Here is a 16,729-nt window from a genome sequence, read left to right as displayed (position 1 = left end):
GGACATGAAAGCTGCATTGGCGTTACCTTCGCCACATCTGGCGGACAAGAGGACCCTTTGAACTAAACTTTTGGTTGAATGGCTTATGAGAGAACCTTCAAAGTTCTCAGATATCACTGTCACATCCTACATAGCACACGGTTGTGACGGTGGAAGGCCTTTGATGGTAGCGGATGTCAGCGCGTGTAGAGGCAGTGTATTGCACGGCGAGTCCGAAGACTACAGCCTCTGCGGTCGGTGTCATAGAAATAAGCCTAACATCTTATCTAGTTGTTACTAGATGGAACATATGCTGCATTGGTTGACGACATCATCGTGGGTGTATGAACGAGAAAGACTCCGTTTGGAGGAAGTTGAGATGGAGCGCTGGCTGACTAAGCTACACTATAGCGTTCTGGCCCTTGCATTGCGGGCAAGCTGGCATCTCCGTGTATGCAGCTTGGCGCTCCACGAAACATACGAACCGAACACACAACCAGAGCAGCATCACCACACTTCCACCATGCTGTTCCCGTCCTTCGCCATTCTTGCTGCGGCAAGCAGCCTGCTATCATTTGCGACAGCGCACAACATCCAAATGAAGGCTCACCAGCGCGAATGCTTCCACGAATCTCTCCACAAAGATGACAAGATGACGGTCACCTTCCAAGTCGGCGACCGGGAGTTTGGAGGCAGTGGAAACCTTGAAATCGACTTCTGGGTGCGTCAATTGTGTCTCAATCATCACCTCTAAGCCGCATAGCTGACTTGCTATGCATAGATCGAGACGCCCTCTCGAAGTTACCAGGTTCACGAACGCGGCGTATCCTCTGGCGACCATTCCTTCGATGCGAAAGAGGATGGCAAATACACGTACTGCTTCAACAACGAGCACTGGGGCGCGAACACGAAAGAGGTTTCATTCAATGTGCACGGCATTGTCTACGTTCCCGAATCCGAGGCGCCACAAGATCCTTTGGAGAAGGAGGGTGAGGACACACCTTAGGTCGGCTTGAGAGGACCATGCTGACAGAACATAGTGCGAACCATGTCGGAACTCGTCGCGCAAGTCAAGGACGAGCAGGGCTACATCATCGTGCGCGAGCGCGTACACAGGAACACTGCCGAGAGCACCAATGCGCGCATCAAGTGGTGGAGCATCTTCCAGCTCATGGTACTGGTTGGCCAGGGTTTCTTCCAAGTGTGGTGGCTGAAACGTTTCTTTGAGGTAACCAGCACCTGCGCATTCCAGTCTACCACCTCCAAGTGCTCAACTAACATGATAAACAGGTCAAGCGTGTTGTTTAGTCTTGCAATCCCTCTCATGGACCGCGCGCGACACAGCATGTCTCGCTTCGGTCTCTGTTTCAAGCTTTTATGTCTGATCTCCCGGCGTTGAAGTGCAAGCTTGAGTAAACAAGCATAGGAAAGAGATGGAAGTACTGGGGATCCTTCATACGACTCATCAGCGAGATACTGGGTAAGACTATCTTCGTGTATGCATTTTTCATTCAGTTTGCCCAGAGTTCCACAATAAACCATGGATCTTGCTTTTGCCTGCAGGCTTGGCACAGATCGAGCCGTCTAGTGATTCGCCCAGATCAGCTGCTTCGGGCCAGTCTGGCGCTCTTGTAGAGATATGTATGTAAGTGGCTCTCAAAAGACAAGTGTTGTGAATGTCTGCATTTTCAGCTTGCATTAGGCGTTTCCGATTTGTTCACCTAAACCCATTCTCATCTGCAACGTCTATATATAAGCTTTCTACCTTACACTACCTCTGTTCAAAAGTCTTGATTCTATCCTTCGCGATCATAGCTGCGTTTGCCATTGCAATCTCCCAATTCGTCTCATTACGCCAACATCAGGACAGCCAGGCAGCGACATCACAGTCTCAACGTGGCGATTGGCTGGTCCCTACACGCAATCATTGGGTGAAGGCAGGAGACACGTTATGACTTCTTCTGTCGGTGTGCTAAAGTCTGTTGTTGGGTAGCGCACCTTCTATCACTCATCGTTGGCGCCTTCCACGCGTCCGTCACCACGAGCAACGGCAGTATAAATAGTCAGCAACCCCCGCTCGCCTCTTTCATCATCAAATATGAGCCACTCGACTCGACCTGCTGCAAGTACTTCAGATGGACCCTTCTCAATACGGCGCGCCTGCTGGCTGGCCTCGGGATATGGCTTTGGATGACCTGTATGACACTACTACCATGCGCAAGAACCTCATTGGCGCTGCCTTTGGCGACCACTTGCAACACAAGACTTCCGCCAGTGGTTCCATCCCAACTTCCCTTTCTCTTGATTCGGAAACCATCCACCGGCCGCAGCATAGGTACAACGTGCCTATGCCGCGTTGGACGGACGGAGAGCGACCGCCTACTCCGCCTTTTCACCACCAAAACGATTTCCCCCAATATCATGGCCAATGGAAGACCTCACTGTCTATGCGAAGTCCTCCAGACTATTCTCCGCTACCGGAGACCCAGGCAAACTACACGTCCCCGTATGGCACATACACACCAGCACATGATCGACTCACAGGACGACCTGATTTCCAAAGTGCCTCATCACGCCAGCATACTATCCAACCTCCCCGCCTACATCCATCCGCGAACCTGTTACACTCGTCACCCCAACAGCAGATCACTTACCTGAAGCCGACTCTTAAAGCGCCCTCTATTCAGCAGTGGCCAACTCACAACCTGGCATCCCACGATTCAAAGGTCGATGCAGCAACAAGGAAGAAGCAGGACGAATACAGGCGAAAGGGCGAAGCAGCAAGGAGGAAGACGATATCATCCCAAAATTCAGCGCCGCAGTATGCTCCAATCCCTGAACCTGCATCAACCCCCCGTCGTAAACGCAAAGTCGGGATCCTCGATGATCTAGTCACACCTACCCCAGCTCCGCATCATCGCTCTCTGCATCCATCGTACGGTCAAAAGCAGCAGAGTGACACTTCCGGCGATGTAATAAATTATCACTCGACCCCCCAAGAGCCGCTGTCCTACAACATGGACTGGATCGGTCAGGAGCAGTATCACACATCAATCCCATCATCCCATCACCCGCATTCTGCGGGCGTATTTGGTGCACAACTCCCTCTGTATCCGTCTCAGCATCCACCACATACACCCACGCCACTTCCACCGTCATCCCTCAACATTATCGACCTTGAGACTATACCTCAACACATCACTCGTAACTACGATGAGTACAGATGGCCAGTCAAGCTCTACCAACTACAAGCCGAAAAAGACTTTGATTTTGCTGAGTGCTTCTTGGAAAACCACTTCCAGCAAAACATCTACGATTCGGATGAGCATAAGTGGCGCGCTCATACAACTAAGGGTTTCATCAAGGATGGTGATAGACTGTCTATTCTGGTCCTACATAATGCAGCAAATCCGTTCGAGTGGGGCATGTCACCTGTATCGACTACCAGTATTGGTGTATATGGATTGTATGCCCATGAGCATAACGAGATCCATTGGACGACTATCGCCCCCAGTATTCCGGAGTGGTTCGACTCATGCTCAAATCATGGCTACCTCACTGTCAAGCAAAAATGGCATCCCGACATGAAGGCTTCGGAGAAACGCTTCCATCGCGCATATTGGCTCGCAGCTAACATGTTGCCGCTTAATCGCATATTGAACAACAGCCTGGCGCCCGAAAAGCCACACGGCTTACTCGAAGACGACGAAGGCGACAGCTTCGTAGTTACGGAGGAGGACCTACAATACAAGTGGACTGAAGGAACAGTAACAGTAGAGAATTCGGAGAAGATCTGGCAGAAGCTCGTCGATGAAGTGGATGCGTTGAGTTTGGAATCGCTCGATTTTGAGCATCTTGCTACTGGTGGATCTGAAAGGGCCTTTGTGGTTGATTGAGATTTCGAGGAGGCACGTCGTCAATACAAGACGGCTATGGACTCACATAATGAAAAGAAGGGTATTCGAGAAAGGAAGTAGCCAAAGCTGAAGACACCATAGCCTCATTGCAGACAAAAAACAAATTAAAATATGAAAACACTTCTGACAGTCTGTTACAATCTGCGAGCATTACGAGGCAGGACGTTTTTCCAGGCTATACACGAAGCACTAAATCCCCTGTAAAGGGTCTTTGCTGTAATTGCCTAGGTGGGATTACAATACATTACACTAACAGTGAAGAAAAGAACGAACTTGTTCGTACTGCTCTGTTTCTTAAATGTATCAAGCCGAAGCCCTGAATGGCACTAAAAATAATCTAGCTTATCTGCCAATCGTCACGATACAGATATTCCTCTCTATCAACCATACCTGCCACTACTCATCAATGTCTTCCTCCTGCACACTCAACGCATCGACACTATCCGCAAGGCTCAAACCCGTTCCACCTGCCCTCAGCGATGGTTTCTTCCCTTTTCCCTTTGTCCTCTTCTTGTTCTTCGCTCCACTGCTTTCACCCACCGGCGGCGCGTCCCTAACCCAGCGCGAGATAGCTTCCGCCCTCTCCGTACTGATGGGATACTCGCGACCGTTGTCCTGCGCCCAGCGCTTGGGTGGTGTGGGTTGCGGCGACACTGGATTCCCATCTGCATCACTAGGAGGAGATTGCTGTCTCTTCTTCTCGGCTTCCTCATCTTCTCTGTTCCGGCGTTCTCGTGCGCGGACTGCACGTTGGAAACTTTCTTCGTCAACAACACGTTCGTCGGCTAGAGCTTCGAGTATGGCTTCGTGCTTTTGACGTTCGCGACGTTGAGCATCAGTTTCAACGCCGCTGGAACCGTTCATGCCGTTCTTTCCTGCTAGGTCTGTAGAGCCGTTCTTGCCACCACCGCCGTGGCCAGGTAGAGGTGCCGGGCGGCAGAGATTCTCCCAGGACGTGGATAAGCCGATCCAGTTTCCAGCTCGTCGAAGGACTTCGATCCAGTCTGCGCGTGCAGGGGATCGCGCAGCGAGGAAGATAGGGTAGCCGTCGCAGACACGGGCCAGGCGAGCGGCATTGTGGGCATGTCGGAGGTGTTCTTTGGGGGGTGTTTGAATGAGTGCATGGCAGAGGAGAAGACTGTGCAGGGCGTCTGTAATGAGCGGATGGTAAGTTATGCTCTCGTGACTATCAGCAAAAGCGGTGGCTGCTGCTGAGGCCGGGGTCTCGGAGGAGTTGCGGGGTGGTGGGTAAGGGGGTAAGGAGCTTGGAGGGGCAGCGTCGAAGAGCTGGGAGACTTTGAAGATCTCAGGTGGGGGGAGTTTAGGCCATGATGCGCGGTCTGAAGAGGACTTGGTAGGACCACGATGGGGAACGAGGGCTTCGGATATGGGTGACGAGGCGCCATTTGTCTGCTCTATTAGGCGATTCATATTTGGTTTGATCTTGTCATTCGAATAACCGTTCGCATTGCCGTTGGCCGAATTACCTAACCTACGCAGGAACTCTTCAGCAAGCTCGGCAGAGATGCCAGGGGTATAGTCGAAGTGAGAGAGGAAGGCGACGTAGTCTCGAAGAGCGCGTTTGGCGTTCTGGCGGACTTGCTTGCGGGCTTCTAGACGCAGGTGATTGCCGTGCGCTTCTTCTGGTGTCACCGGATCTGGTTCTTTGCCTTCAGCAATCTGAGCATCACGCCGCGCCTTTGCCTCTTCGGCTGCCTGTAGACCATCTAATGCAGCATTGACGTGGCCGCATGCTATGGTAAAGTATACGCCAGCGCGATGGAACAGTAACTGTGTCTCAAGCGAACTAGGGTGGTCTTCGTCAGGGATCTTAACCTCCTGTCTCCAATCTCTCCCGTACTGTTCCTGGAGTGTCTTTGCTAGCACCAGCTGGTCTTTGCCCGCTCGATGCTGCGCCATGATATAGCGTGCGGTACTCAAAGCCTCACTCAGGTCCTTGGCCGAGTTCACATAGTCCTCCTTGAATATCCTTGTCAATGCGCGTGTACGCAGGGGGCTCCCGTCGTTGGGTCGCTCGCTGATGATTTCATTCAAAGTATCCAAAGGTGTACATTGCGCCATCATGCGGCTGGGAATCTTCTCGTGGAAGAAGTGGACGTACTTGGCGTCGATATTGTTGGGCTCGCGCTGCAGCACCAGGTGCGCGACGTCTTCCAGCGTGCTTGCGCTCTGCATGGTAGCTACACTGGCGGCAATCTCGTCGAGATGGTATGCCTGGCTCAGCTTGTTCGTCGCCAGCTCGCGCATGCGGTGTTTCCGCTCTCTACTCAGCTTCGAGGTCCCACCTCCCCCGTAGCCTATCCCCAGCGCCGCCGCGTTCCCAAGCATACTATTCCCATTATTGAGGCTGTTGCTGAGGGCGGCCGACGTCAAGCCCGACGTGGCGCGCACAGCGAGGTTGGTGGCCTCGTCAACCGCCTTGCGGATCTTGACAAGGTCGTAGAAGACGGCGGGGTCAATGGGGTGCGGGCGCGGGGAGAGGTAGTTGCTATGGGCGAGCGACTCGAGGACCTCAGGGGGAAGCTGGAGCCAGGGGCCGTGGAACGAAGAGATGTAGCGCCAATGCCTATAGTGCCGCTATTAGGGTATTGTCTCTCTGCATCAAGACGGCAGTACCCGCCCAAACTCACTTGTTGCGACAGATGATGAGGGCAGACGTCGAGGGCTCGCTGGCCGCCTTCTTCGCTGCGGCTGCCCCGTTGCTGGCGGGCGGCGGCGTCGACGAGGCGCTGCCGCTGGGCGCCGCATCGGCCTGCGCGCTCTTCTTCTTGCGCGCCATGTTCCAATCTTCTGGATATGCAACTCTGACCGGGGACGTCTGCTCTGCACTGGCCTCAGAGATGCCCTATCGATAATAAATTTCGTCTTGGCGTTAGCGCGGAGACGGAGCTTGCGTCGCTGTCTCCGACACGGCACTCTTCACCACCATCTCTCACCTCCGCCGCCCTCGTCGCCATCCTCCATCACCTTGCGCCTTCATTCCATCGATGTGCGGCGTGCCATCTTTCACGGAGCGACCCACCTTCGCTCCTCCTACCACCGTTACCGTGGTTACAGACCGCGGCTGCCACGGCCGCCCTTCGCCTTGATGCTTGACAAGGGGGAAGTAACGGCTTCCTGCAGCGCTTCTTCTCTAGCGCCTACCCCACTGGTTCTTTGCAGGAGCGTTTGCGACAACGACGACGCTCTCATGCTGTCATGCTCTCACCCTTTCTATACCCAAATATCTTTCCTTAGCCGAGACATCTGATTACCCATTACAACCACCAGCGTCGCCGCCACATGCCAGGCCACCATGCACAACCCCTCTGTCGTTACACATCCTACTCCGCCAGCCAATCATTCACTTCTTCACCCATCATAGTGCTGTCGACACATGGTCCAGCCTTCGACTTTCTCACGGCTTTCCGACATATCGCCGTCATTGGCGGGACTAAGTCGCCGGACGGGCTTCTGTCCGGAATATATGCGAGAGTCGCTGCATGGTGGCTTTGCCATCTCCCACCCCAACTAATACGCCGGCGACATGTGCCGTTCCTGACTGCATCTATGGATCGACGCACGACCTTGACCTGGTTTGCTTACTGTTTAGGCGATGCGATTGGCAGAGGCAGTCCCGCCTTGGCCATGGCTAGACTACTCAGTATACCGTCTCTTGGCTTCGACGAGCACGCTGGTTCCGCCTTAACCATCAGCCAAGCCAACGAGTGCGGGGAACGCTGTAGAGGCAACGATACTGATGTTGAACTCATACTGACAACCTCAATCTTCAAGCTCTTTTTCTTATCAGCGGACGACCTTCTGCATATGGAAAGACATGATATCGCAAACAAATTTTGTAACGGACATGGCCCATGCAAGCAAATTATCGCATCCACATCCTACACCATCATGCAAGTCGTTGGGAGGTTGTTTCGACCTCTACCTTCCGGAACGGCTTAGCGAGAGCCGTCTTGCAGCAACATGGAGACCGTCCTCATTGGCCCAAATCCTGTTGGTCACACTGCATGCATCTATCGTTTGCGCCAACTCATCCCGCTCGGCACGTGCATGTGCTGATGCACTTTCACTCAGATCAAGTTTGCTGTTCATCGTTGACATGTAAGAGATGGTCGCTACACTAACTCATGTGCAGTGTGCATCAGCGCGACATAGCGGTCCGATTATGAGCTTCATAGCGTGCCCTTACAGATTGGAATTGGAACATTCAGTTCGGTCGCGGATGGAACTGAACCGCGATGTAACTACAATTGCGTATGTTGCTGACGAATGCCTTGCCGTTGAAAATTGCCAAGTTGCTGTCGCGTGGCGCTGGTCGTCTCGGTCTCGGTCTCACGAGTACAGCAACTCCATGCACGCCACTGAGGCTGATTGGCGCTCCATAACAGGTGTGATGCTTCAGTAAGGGCACCACAGTCCAGTATGTCTAGGTCGTGCCGCTACCAGTTGAGGGGTAACAACAATCGGTCTTCATGCCGAACTTGAAACATCTGCGTGTCATGATTTCGGCGAGTTGCACAACGTTTCTACATCCTGGCGGTCATCGAAACAACTGCCGACTTGTGCAGGTTGAGGCTGAGGGATCACCGCTGTTGCGGACGTTTCGTCCCAACTTTCGATCACCCGCTGCACTGACACGGCACACGCTCCGTCCGGGAGATACTCGACAAGGATTCTTGGCCATCTATTCGTGGAGCTTGACACAAAGCTTAATTCAATGCGCTAGCGTCCGACTTCAACCAGGCCTGCGCGGGGTGGCTGACGGAAGCTAGTTCAGCGTTGATGAAGTGTATTGCGGGGTAATTCGACTCCCAAAGATCTCGTCTCTTGCAGACAGTCACCTCAGAACGCAATGAGGGTTGGCTGGTATCGTCTTATCAAGTTGAATCAAGCAGTTTGCGCTGTTTCATGGTATTTCAGATGGGCTCGGGGAAAATGTCAAATGTGACCGAACCCTGGGTTTCCTATGCTTAGACATATCGGCAGCATGACAAGCGCTTGTCTAATCTCTTAGTGCCCCCTGCTGCTATCGGCAGCGTGACTATGTCTTTGCGCCTCAGTGGTGTATTACGACAATAATATCGAATCGCTACTACGTCAATTCTCCACTCGTCCTACAGCTTGCGCCTCGGTCCCTCAAGACGGAAGGTCGAGATTTGAACAGGGTATCACGTATGCCAGTTGCAGTTCCCTTCCTTATTGGATATCACTAGACCGGCACGCCGATGTCCATTTGCCATGATTGGTAGTACCCCGATGCGAGAGCACCTGGACGTTCTCAGCATGTTTCCATGCGAGTAAGCGGGTAGAAGTGGGTGTGTTGGCAGGCCATCTAGTAGGTTCAGCTCCTGCGCTATGGCTTCAGGACCCGGTTGCACCGACATGAGGCTACCTTGCCGTTGATAACGCCGTTTTCCAGGATGCGTGGAGTATATCTTTGCCGCAAAGTACACTGTGTTGCCCCTCAGTTAGCCTCCTCGACTGCTCAACCTTTTTTGATTCCCTATATCTTGGTTGTTCATTGTTCGCTTGCTATTTGTTTGCTTCACGTCAGTTCATCATGGAGTTCTTCAGAAAGCAGGCCCAACGGAGTCGAGAAGCGATAGCCACCGACACCACCCTTCAGCGTACAGTACGGTATGGTAACAAGGCTGTTCGTGCCGCTCCTTCGGTTGCGGGCCAATACCTGCTTCAAAAGGCGCCCATCATCCAATGGTTGCCAAAGTACAATCCACGATGGCTCCTCAACGACACGCTGGCCGGTATCACTGTCGGCGTGCTCCTCATCCCTCAGTCTCTGGCATATGCCAAGATTGCGACAATACCTGGACAATATGGACTCATGTCAAGCTGGCTACCAAACTTTCTCTACCTTGTCATGGGAACATCTAAAGGTAAGCCATCCAACTGGGGCCGAGATTGACCGCTAACACCGTTCCCAGACTTGTCCACTGGTCCGACTTCGCTCATGGGTCTGTTGACGGCAGAAATCATTGCAGATGTTACTCAAGACGGATACTCACCACAAGCAATCGCTTCCGCCGTTGCCATGTCCGTCGGTATCTACTCTATGGCGCTAGGCTTGCTCAAGCTTGGTTTCCTACTAGAGTTTATTTCCGTGCCCGTTTTGAGCGGCTTCATCTCCGCCGCCGCCATCGTCATCATGCTCGGCCAGATCCCTTCGCTGTTCGGCATTTCTGTCGGGTCTGGTACGGCCAACATCATCCATGACCTCTTCGCCAAGATACCCCAGTACGACGGTCCGACATGCGGAGTCGGTCTTGGTGGTTTGCTGATGCTATATCTCATGCAGAAGATGGGACAGCGCTGGGGCAAGAAGAACAAGGCTATATGGCTGTTGGCGCTTGGTCGCAGTGCTGTGGTACTCGTCCTCTTCGCTGGTATATCGTACGCAGTCAACAAGGACATCGACCTCGAGAACGATGACCCTGTCTGGGCACTCAGCAAAGTCAAATCTGATGGCATTGCAACACCTCGGATGCCCGACTCAGCTCTTATCGGAAAGGTGTTTGCTAGAAGTATTGCGCCCTTCATTGCTGCAGCACTTGAGCACTTGGCTATTGCCAAAGCCTTTGGCCGCAAGAATGGATATGTCACTGATGCTGCACAAGAGCTGGTCTACCTTGGGTTTACCAACTTCTTCAACTCCTTCTTCTCATCCATGGCAGTAGGTGGCGCCATGTCACGTACCGCTGTTAACTCAGAGTCTGGCGTCAAGTCTCCGGCATACGGTCTGATTGCTGGTGGTGTCGTCATCCTTAGTATCTTCAAGCTCTCACCAGCACTATACTGGATCCCCAAAGCCACACTTGCCGCTATTATCGTTACAGCAGTCTGGCACATCGTAGTTCCTCTCAAAGTCTTTTACGGATACTGGCGAACCTCGCTCGTCGACTTCACTACCTCAATGCTAGCCTTCTGGCTTACCCTCTTTGTCTCATCAGAAGTGGGCATTGGCACGGCCGTTGGGTTCAACATTGTCTACCACCTTCTCTTCATGGCATTCCACCGCGTCCACCGCCTCACTTCTATCGAGGTAACCTCTCACGGCCGCCAGTCTGGCATGCATGCCACCCCTCTTGATACCCAAGTTTTCCGCATTCACCAATCCATGCTTTTCTATAATGCTTACCACATTAAAACACAATGCCTTGACGCGGTCCAGACTTTCAATTCTGGTGACGTGGCTACCCTCGAGGCTGCCCACGCAAACCGCAACTGGAGCGTCGCAGGCAAAGATCGTGCCTTGCGTCTACGCACCAAGGCCGAGATTTTGGAAGAACCTGTTCAGATCCGTAGTGTGGTGCTGGACATGTACGCGATGCACAACATAGATACGACTGGTCTCACACATCTCAAGGATCTCAAGGCAGATATTGAAGCGTATGGCGGAAAGAACACACAGTTCAGACTTGTGGGCTTGAACGATCGCGTCCGCGAGCGCTTTGCGAGATTCGGATGGCAACTCCGAGACGCGACTGAGATGAACAAGAAAGGCACGGTAGTATATGACACTGTTGAAGAAGCTGTCTTCCGTCGCTCTAGGACGTTTTCGTCGGATGAGATTGAGGTGGAACCTACTGAGGTGTTTGTCGTTGGGAATGAGAAGAGCAAAGTGTAGATGAACTGTTTATGATACGCATGCTGGATGTGCAATGTCTCTTCTTCATTATTCTCCTACTATACAAATGTAGTTACACAATTCTATGGCAATCTCTCCGTTATTCTTCTTACTGAGTTGTGGCATTGAACTTTTATACACAAGTCATGATTCGCAATCGAGCGAGGAAACATCTTGTCTTCGCCTAGACATACCAAACTCCCATTACTCTTTGCCTTTCGTTTTCTCGTCCCTGTGTATTAGCTACTCTGCCCCTACTACCCATTCAATCATTTAGGTGTTATCAGTTATTTCAGCAAGACTACCAAACATCTCTCTACAGTACTTCCTGTTACCCATCTTCTACTCCGCCTCGCCTCGTAATGGGTTCATGGTGCTGGATGTTTGATCCTAACGCAATTGAGATAGCATCACGCGAACCGTACGTGTAAGTCTAAAGATGGTCTGTTTGTTGAGTTGGTCAGGATTTAGAAACATTTCTAGCTGCGAAGTCGCAGCAGGGTGACGCTGGGAATACATATGGCTTTGTGCCTTCCAAAGAGTTGCGTCAGGACATGATGACAGGACATAAAGCTGACGGTAGCGCCTTGGGTAGGCGTACTGGCTTGCCCTCATTTCGGTAGTGGGTCTTGAAGCTATTTTTTTTTCTTGGCTGTACAAGAGTAGATTTCCCAGTAGTTTGCTTCGGAGCGGAAGACGAAAGCGAAGCAAGCGGATTGTCTAGCTCTTCTTGTGAACAGGTAAATGTGATACCTAGAGTTTTGTGCATTGATCGTGGGAGTGTACAGTTCTTCTTGCGGCTAAGTGAGTATGCCGGCTGAAGAACTAGGCATCCATTGTGGGAGCGACATCACTTTCACTGTTAACTCAGACTTTAAGGGTCTAGGTATCCTCGAGAGCGATCGCTTGGTGTCTTCCTTCAGATTTTGGGAAGAAGTTAGTAATGTCAGCGGTTTGTTGTCAAGCTCAAAACAGCTGTTCGGACGAGCAGGTGCCCAGGTGGTGTTAGTGCTCTAGGAAGCATATCAAGGCCCCTTTGGACTTCGTTGAGTTACTCATTTCCTAGAAACGTCATAGCAAGCGAGATCGAGAACGTTGTTTGACTTTGTGGCTCATGGCTGGAAAACCCACTGTGATCGTGTCGTCAACTAGCGAGTTAGCCTTCGTCCTGTAGGCAGTGAGTGCAGAGCCAACAGATACAGGCTTAGTTGGCGACTTGTTTTTTCCATGCTGGAGGAGTATACTACGAACAGATTCAATATCACTTTCTCCGCTACTTCGATCCGGTAAGCATAACGTGAGATAAGGCTGTTTTGTCTCTCCTGCGCCACCTCAGACAGACGACAGTCGTTCTGGAAGGCATGTGGGTGCTAGATCATATCGTAAACATCCGTAACACGTCCGAGCACTGATTGAATTTCACGACGGCTCTGGTTCTGGGCTTGAGATTCAGCCATCGGTAACATATTGTGCAATCGGATTGATCGGTACGTATGAATCCCTCGAATAGCTGGGGGTAGGCGAGTCAGAGATTGACTAAGATAGAGATGAGGACGAGGCGGGCACTGTTTCGTGTACATCTTCTTGAATCTGCTCACAACGTGTAGAAAGATGGCAACATTCAATGTCACTTTGCATCACTGCATTTGATACTTTTGAGAATCAGGTGCCGAATTTGGCCTCATAGTAATTTCCCATCTCCCGAAAGGCGCTACCTCCCTCTTATCCGGTCATACACTCCTCATGTGACGAGTGACCGGCTGTGTATATTGGCTTGAACGCCTTTTGATGTTGACAAATGGAATTAATAGTTGCCTTTACGATGCCGAGTAACTTGCAAGGCTTGCTGCCTGACGCTGGTATCATTTTAGCTTTCGATGATTGTCATTTGGTCAGTATACTGAAAGCTTCTTTTGTGCTTTGAGGTAAGTGCGCCCAATTGAGGAGGCATTTCATGCTGAAATCAGTGCATAAGTGTCGCTATCTTGAGCGCGCTGCAGTGATTCAGAGAATACAATTGTTGCGAAGTGGAAATTTGCCTTATTCCGCAAGTATCGGCGTTCCCTCCGCGGAACTCAGAAATCATTGGACAAAGGCGAGCTCAAAGGGCGTCCCCCCTCCGGAGAGGCGTCGGAAGAGGACCTGAAGTGATAAACGCAAAGAAAAAGAAACCAACCGCATGATGCAGAACCAGCGCGTGACAAGCGTGACAAGAAACGAAATGGTGTTGCGGTTGGACAGAGCCGACGACAACAGCAAGCCTCTGGAGAATGTTGGGAAAAGAGTCTACGTCATCGGCTGCGGACTAGTGGAAACAGGAATAGCGCAGGAGCGATCGGTGTGAGCTTGTCTGGGCAGGATTGTGAACATGATCTTCTGTTTGCATGAATTTATTGCTTTCTATAGCATGGGGTATCGATGAATCTCTTTAACGGCATAGATCAAAGCCAACTTTTAGTGAATCGTAGTCTTCCGCTTACTTAGAACATTTGTCTGTTCTTCATCTCCACAGGCAAGAAGCACATCAACAGTGCAGATAGCCAGATACCACCAGCACCTAGCCAAAGGATACCGGAACTATTGTTAGCAAGAAGCTGAGCACCCGCATAGGGTGCGACAATTCCTGCAATACGACCTAGGCACGAAAGCATGCCACTCACACTGCCGCGATAGACGGTGTCGAATAGTTCCGGAGCGGACGCATACAAGACGGCATTGAAATACTAAAGTTCTATCAGTATTAAAAGTAGTGACATTTGCATACCGCACTTACAGTTTGCATGATATATTCCAAAGCGTTCAAACCCACATAAGCCGCAGTGTTAGACACCTGGGTGTACATGGCCATGGAAACACCCTGGCAGAGAGCGGAGAAGACCAGAGACCATTTTCGGCCAACAAGAGGCAACTGGATAGATGCAAGAGCGAGGAGAGCACCGATAATTCCTGGGAAGTAGATGATGAGGTACTGCTGATATGTGTCGCTCACGGTTCCCCGACCCTCGTCAACATTGTTGCGTAACAGGATAAGTGGAAGGAAGCTACCCGCAAGATTGAAGGACCAGTAGTCGCCCTATCCGTTGTTAGCAAATACCAGAATTTCTGCGAGTGATGATGCTCACCATGTATGTGATCGCAAGTAAGACGAAAATAAAGGCGGATAGTTTGTTAGTAAAGATACCCTTGAGGCGAGTCAATTCTTTTCCAAATCCGCTAACGACCTTCTTGGTAGTGGTCTTGGTGTCTTGAGGGCCTTCGTCTGACACTCGTACGCTTGATGTAGCATTGGAAGAAGCATCATCTATGGCGGCGAACATCTCCATGGTCAACGTCGGGGCCGGTTGCTTGTTGAACTTTGCAATCCTGTGCAAAACATCGAGAGCCTCTTGCTCTTTTCCTCTCGCAAGCAAGAACTTAGGCGACTCATGGAAAGTGAAGACGAAGTAGCGGAGGAAGAACACTGCCAACGTCATGCATCCAAGAACGATGACAGTGTAGCGCCATCCCATGTTGCTGTCAACTGTACAGCAGGCTTCTCCAGAATTGACGCTGGGGCAAGCTGGCAAATCGGGATCACAGCGCCATTTGGCTTGACCGGTGGTGCCGTAGGCGATGCAAGATGCAATAGCAACACCGATTGGTTGCCACATGGAAAGAAGGGCGACAAGGAAACGTCGGTTATGAGGTAGAAACTCAAGTGCTATGGTTGCATCAATCGGGATGTTGCCTCCGAGACCAAGGGACGCAAGGAAGTAGATAGCGCATATCGCACCATAATTGTACTTGGGGGCAGCCTGGTTACTGGTCAGTTTTTGATTGCAAAAAAGGTGATTTTTGTTCGCGTACCAGCAACAGCCCAAATATTGAAGTGATAAGGCAAGTGAGGTTAAAAGCCCATTTACGACCAATAATATCGACGGCAAGGCCAAAGCCAAGCGCACCAACAGCCAGTCCTGCGTTGGCAATTGCAAAGATGTCTCCAGTGTGTGCATCAGAGACTCCCATCTGTGGATACTTTAGCACGCGTTACCTGCTTGATGTTGCACAACTCACCTCCTGATAAATGGCTGAAGCAATCAGACCGACACCTTGTGACCATGCGAGATCAAGAAAGTATCCAAAGCCACAGAGGAACCAGATGCATATTTGGTACCTTCCCATTCCGAACTTGTCGAGTTCAACATTGATCAAAGCGGCCTTCTTCTCGAAGGTATTGAGCGGGTTTGCGGCAGTGCCTTTGAGAATTGCAGCAAAGGACAAGTCGGTTTGGTCGACACGCTCTACGTCGTTGTAGATTGGAATCTCTACTTGAGGGCGCGCTTTCTCTGGGTGCTCGACAGGTATCTTCTCGGTCTCGGGAACCTCGACAGGTATCTTCTCATCATCGCTGAGGTGCGCTTTGCTGCGCTCCGACAGATTGGCGTCCATCTTGGTGGCGAGTGAGCGAGCGGTAAGGTGCAGGGTATTGTCAGGTGACCTCACGTAGATTGAGTAAAGAGTGGTCGCCTCGTGGTAATGGCAGGTTACAGGACCGGTACAGTGGGACGAGGTATTATACATATGCGCGGGGAACACCCAGCCCTCTCACGCTACCACCAACTACTCGCGAAAACGGATCTAAGCGATAGAGGCGCTACCATCTAATCGCTGATCTGAGCCTTGTCCGTTCAACGGCCCCCGTCTCCAAGACGGCTGAGGTACAGCTGATAGGATCTAATTGGTTGCCACCAACTGATGACGACATCGCAAGCGGCCCCGTCGCGCGACCTTGTCTGGCCTTGTCTCTTGCATGGAGCTGTAACTTCGGCATGGCCGTGTAGCTACAAACTCTGAACAGAGCTAACGAGATGCACTAACAGCGTAGGTACGCCAAACACCTGATAGGTTTACGTCTCCGTGGTAATGCGATTGTAAGACCCAGGCGGCGACACCAAACTATATGCACTATGCAGTGCCCAGACCAACGTATCCGCTCAAGGCTGAAGGTTACGCAGTCAGCTCAGCTGCCGCGTCAATTTCCAGCACGCTTGTTGCTAATTCTTCTCCACTCTCCTTCACTCCACTTTCACTTATTGCCGTGGAGCTCCAATACTAGTTTTAACATCCACAAAACCGGCGCTGAAACCGAGATCTCGCTTTTCGCCATAGTCTAGCCTCTCCATTTTTCCAA

At 51.4% G+C, this 16,729-nt stretch overlaps 5 protein-coding genes across 5 annotated transcripts; 3 read left to right on the top strand and 2 right to left on the bottom strand.

Moving 5' to 3' along the window:
- Positions 1–502: 502 nt before the first annotated feature.
- Positions 503–1,287, top strand: J4E82_002669 (uncharacterized protein; the record flags this gene model as incomplete). Its single annotated transcript, XM_051728967.1, has 4 exons — positions 503–700; positions 761–968; positions 1,020–1,207; positions 1,270–1,287. 4 exons carry the CDS (start codon positions 503–505, stop codon positions 1,285–1,287), a joined length of 612 nt encoding a protein of 203 aa, XP_051591485.1.
- A 1,040-nt stretch (positions 1,288–2,327) lies between these two features.
- On the top strand, positions 2,328–3,875 carry J4E82_002668 (uncharacterized protein; the record flags this gene model as incomplete). Its single annotated transcript, XM_051728966.1, has 2 exons — positions 2,328–2,334; positions 2,443–3,875. 2 exons carry the CDS (start codon positions 2,328–2,330, stop codon positions 3,873–3,875), a joined length of 1,440 nt encoding a protein of 479 aa, XP_051591484.1.
- A 417-nt stretch (positions 3,876–4,292) lies between these two features.
- J4E82_002667 (uncharacterized protein) lies at positions 4,293–6,696 on the bottom strand (the record flags this gene model as incomplete). The annotated part of the gene is made up of 2 exons (XM_051728965.1): positions 4,293–6,483; positions 6,548–6,696. 2 exons carry the CDS (start codon positions 6,694–6,696, stop codon positions 4,293–4,295), a joined length of 2,340 nt encoding a protein of 779 aa, XP_051591483.1.
- A 2,781-nt stretch (positions 6,697–9,477) lies between these two features.
- On the top strand, positions 9,478–11,559 carry J4E82_002666 (uncharacterized protein; the record flags this gene model as incomplete). Its single annotated transcript, XM_051728964.1, has 2 exons — positions 9,478–9,811; positions 9,860–11,559. 2 exons carry the CDS (start codon positions 9,478–9,480, stop codon positions 11,557–11,559), a joined length of 2,034 nt encoding a protein of 677 aa, XP_051591482.1.
- A 2,480-nt stretch (positions 11,560–14,039) lies between these two features.
- On the bottom strand, positions 14,040–15,987 carry J4E82_002665 (uncharacterized protein; the record flags this gene model as incomplete). Its single annotated transcript, XM_051728963.1, has 5 exons — positions 14,040–14,282; positions 14,333–14,632; positions 14,682–15,353; positions 15,406–15,564; positions 15,613–15,987. The coding sequence occupies 5 exons, from the start codon at positions 15,985–15,987 to the stop codon at positions 14,040–14,042; spliced, it is 1,749 nt and encodes a 582-aa protein (XP_051591481.1).
- Positions 15,988–16,729: the final 742 nt, after the last annotated feature.

Source organism: Alternaria postmessia (genome assembly GCF_024291825.1).
Source record: "Alternaria postmessia strain BMP 2775 chromosome Unknown scaffold_10, whole genome shotgun sequence".
In the NCBI taxonomy this organism is placed as follows: domain Eukaryota; kingdom Fungi; phylum Ascomycota; class Dothideomycetes; order Pleosporales; family Pleosporaceae; genus Alternaria; species Alternaria postmessia.
This window is presented reverse-complemented; position numbering and strand designations above follow the sequence as displayed.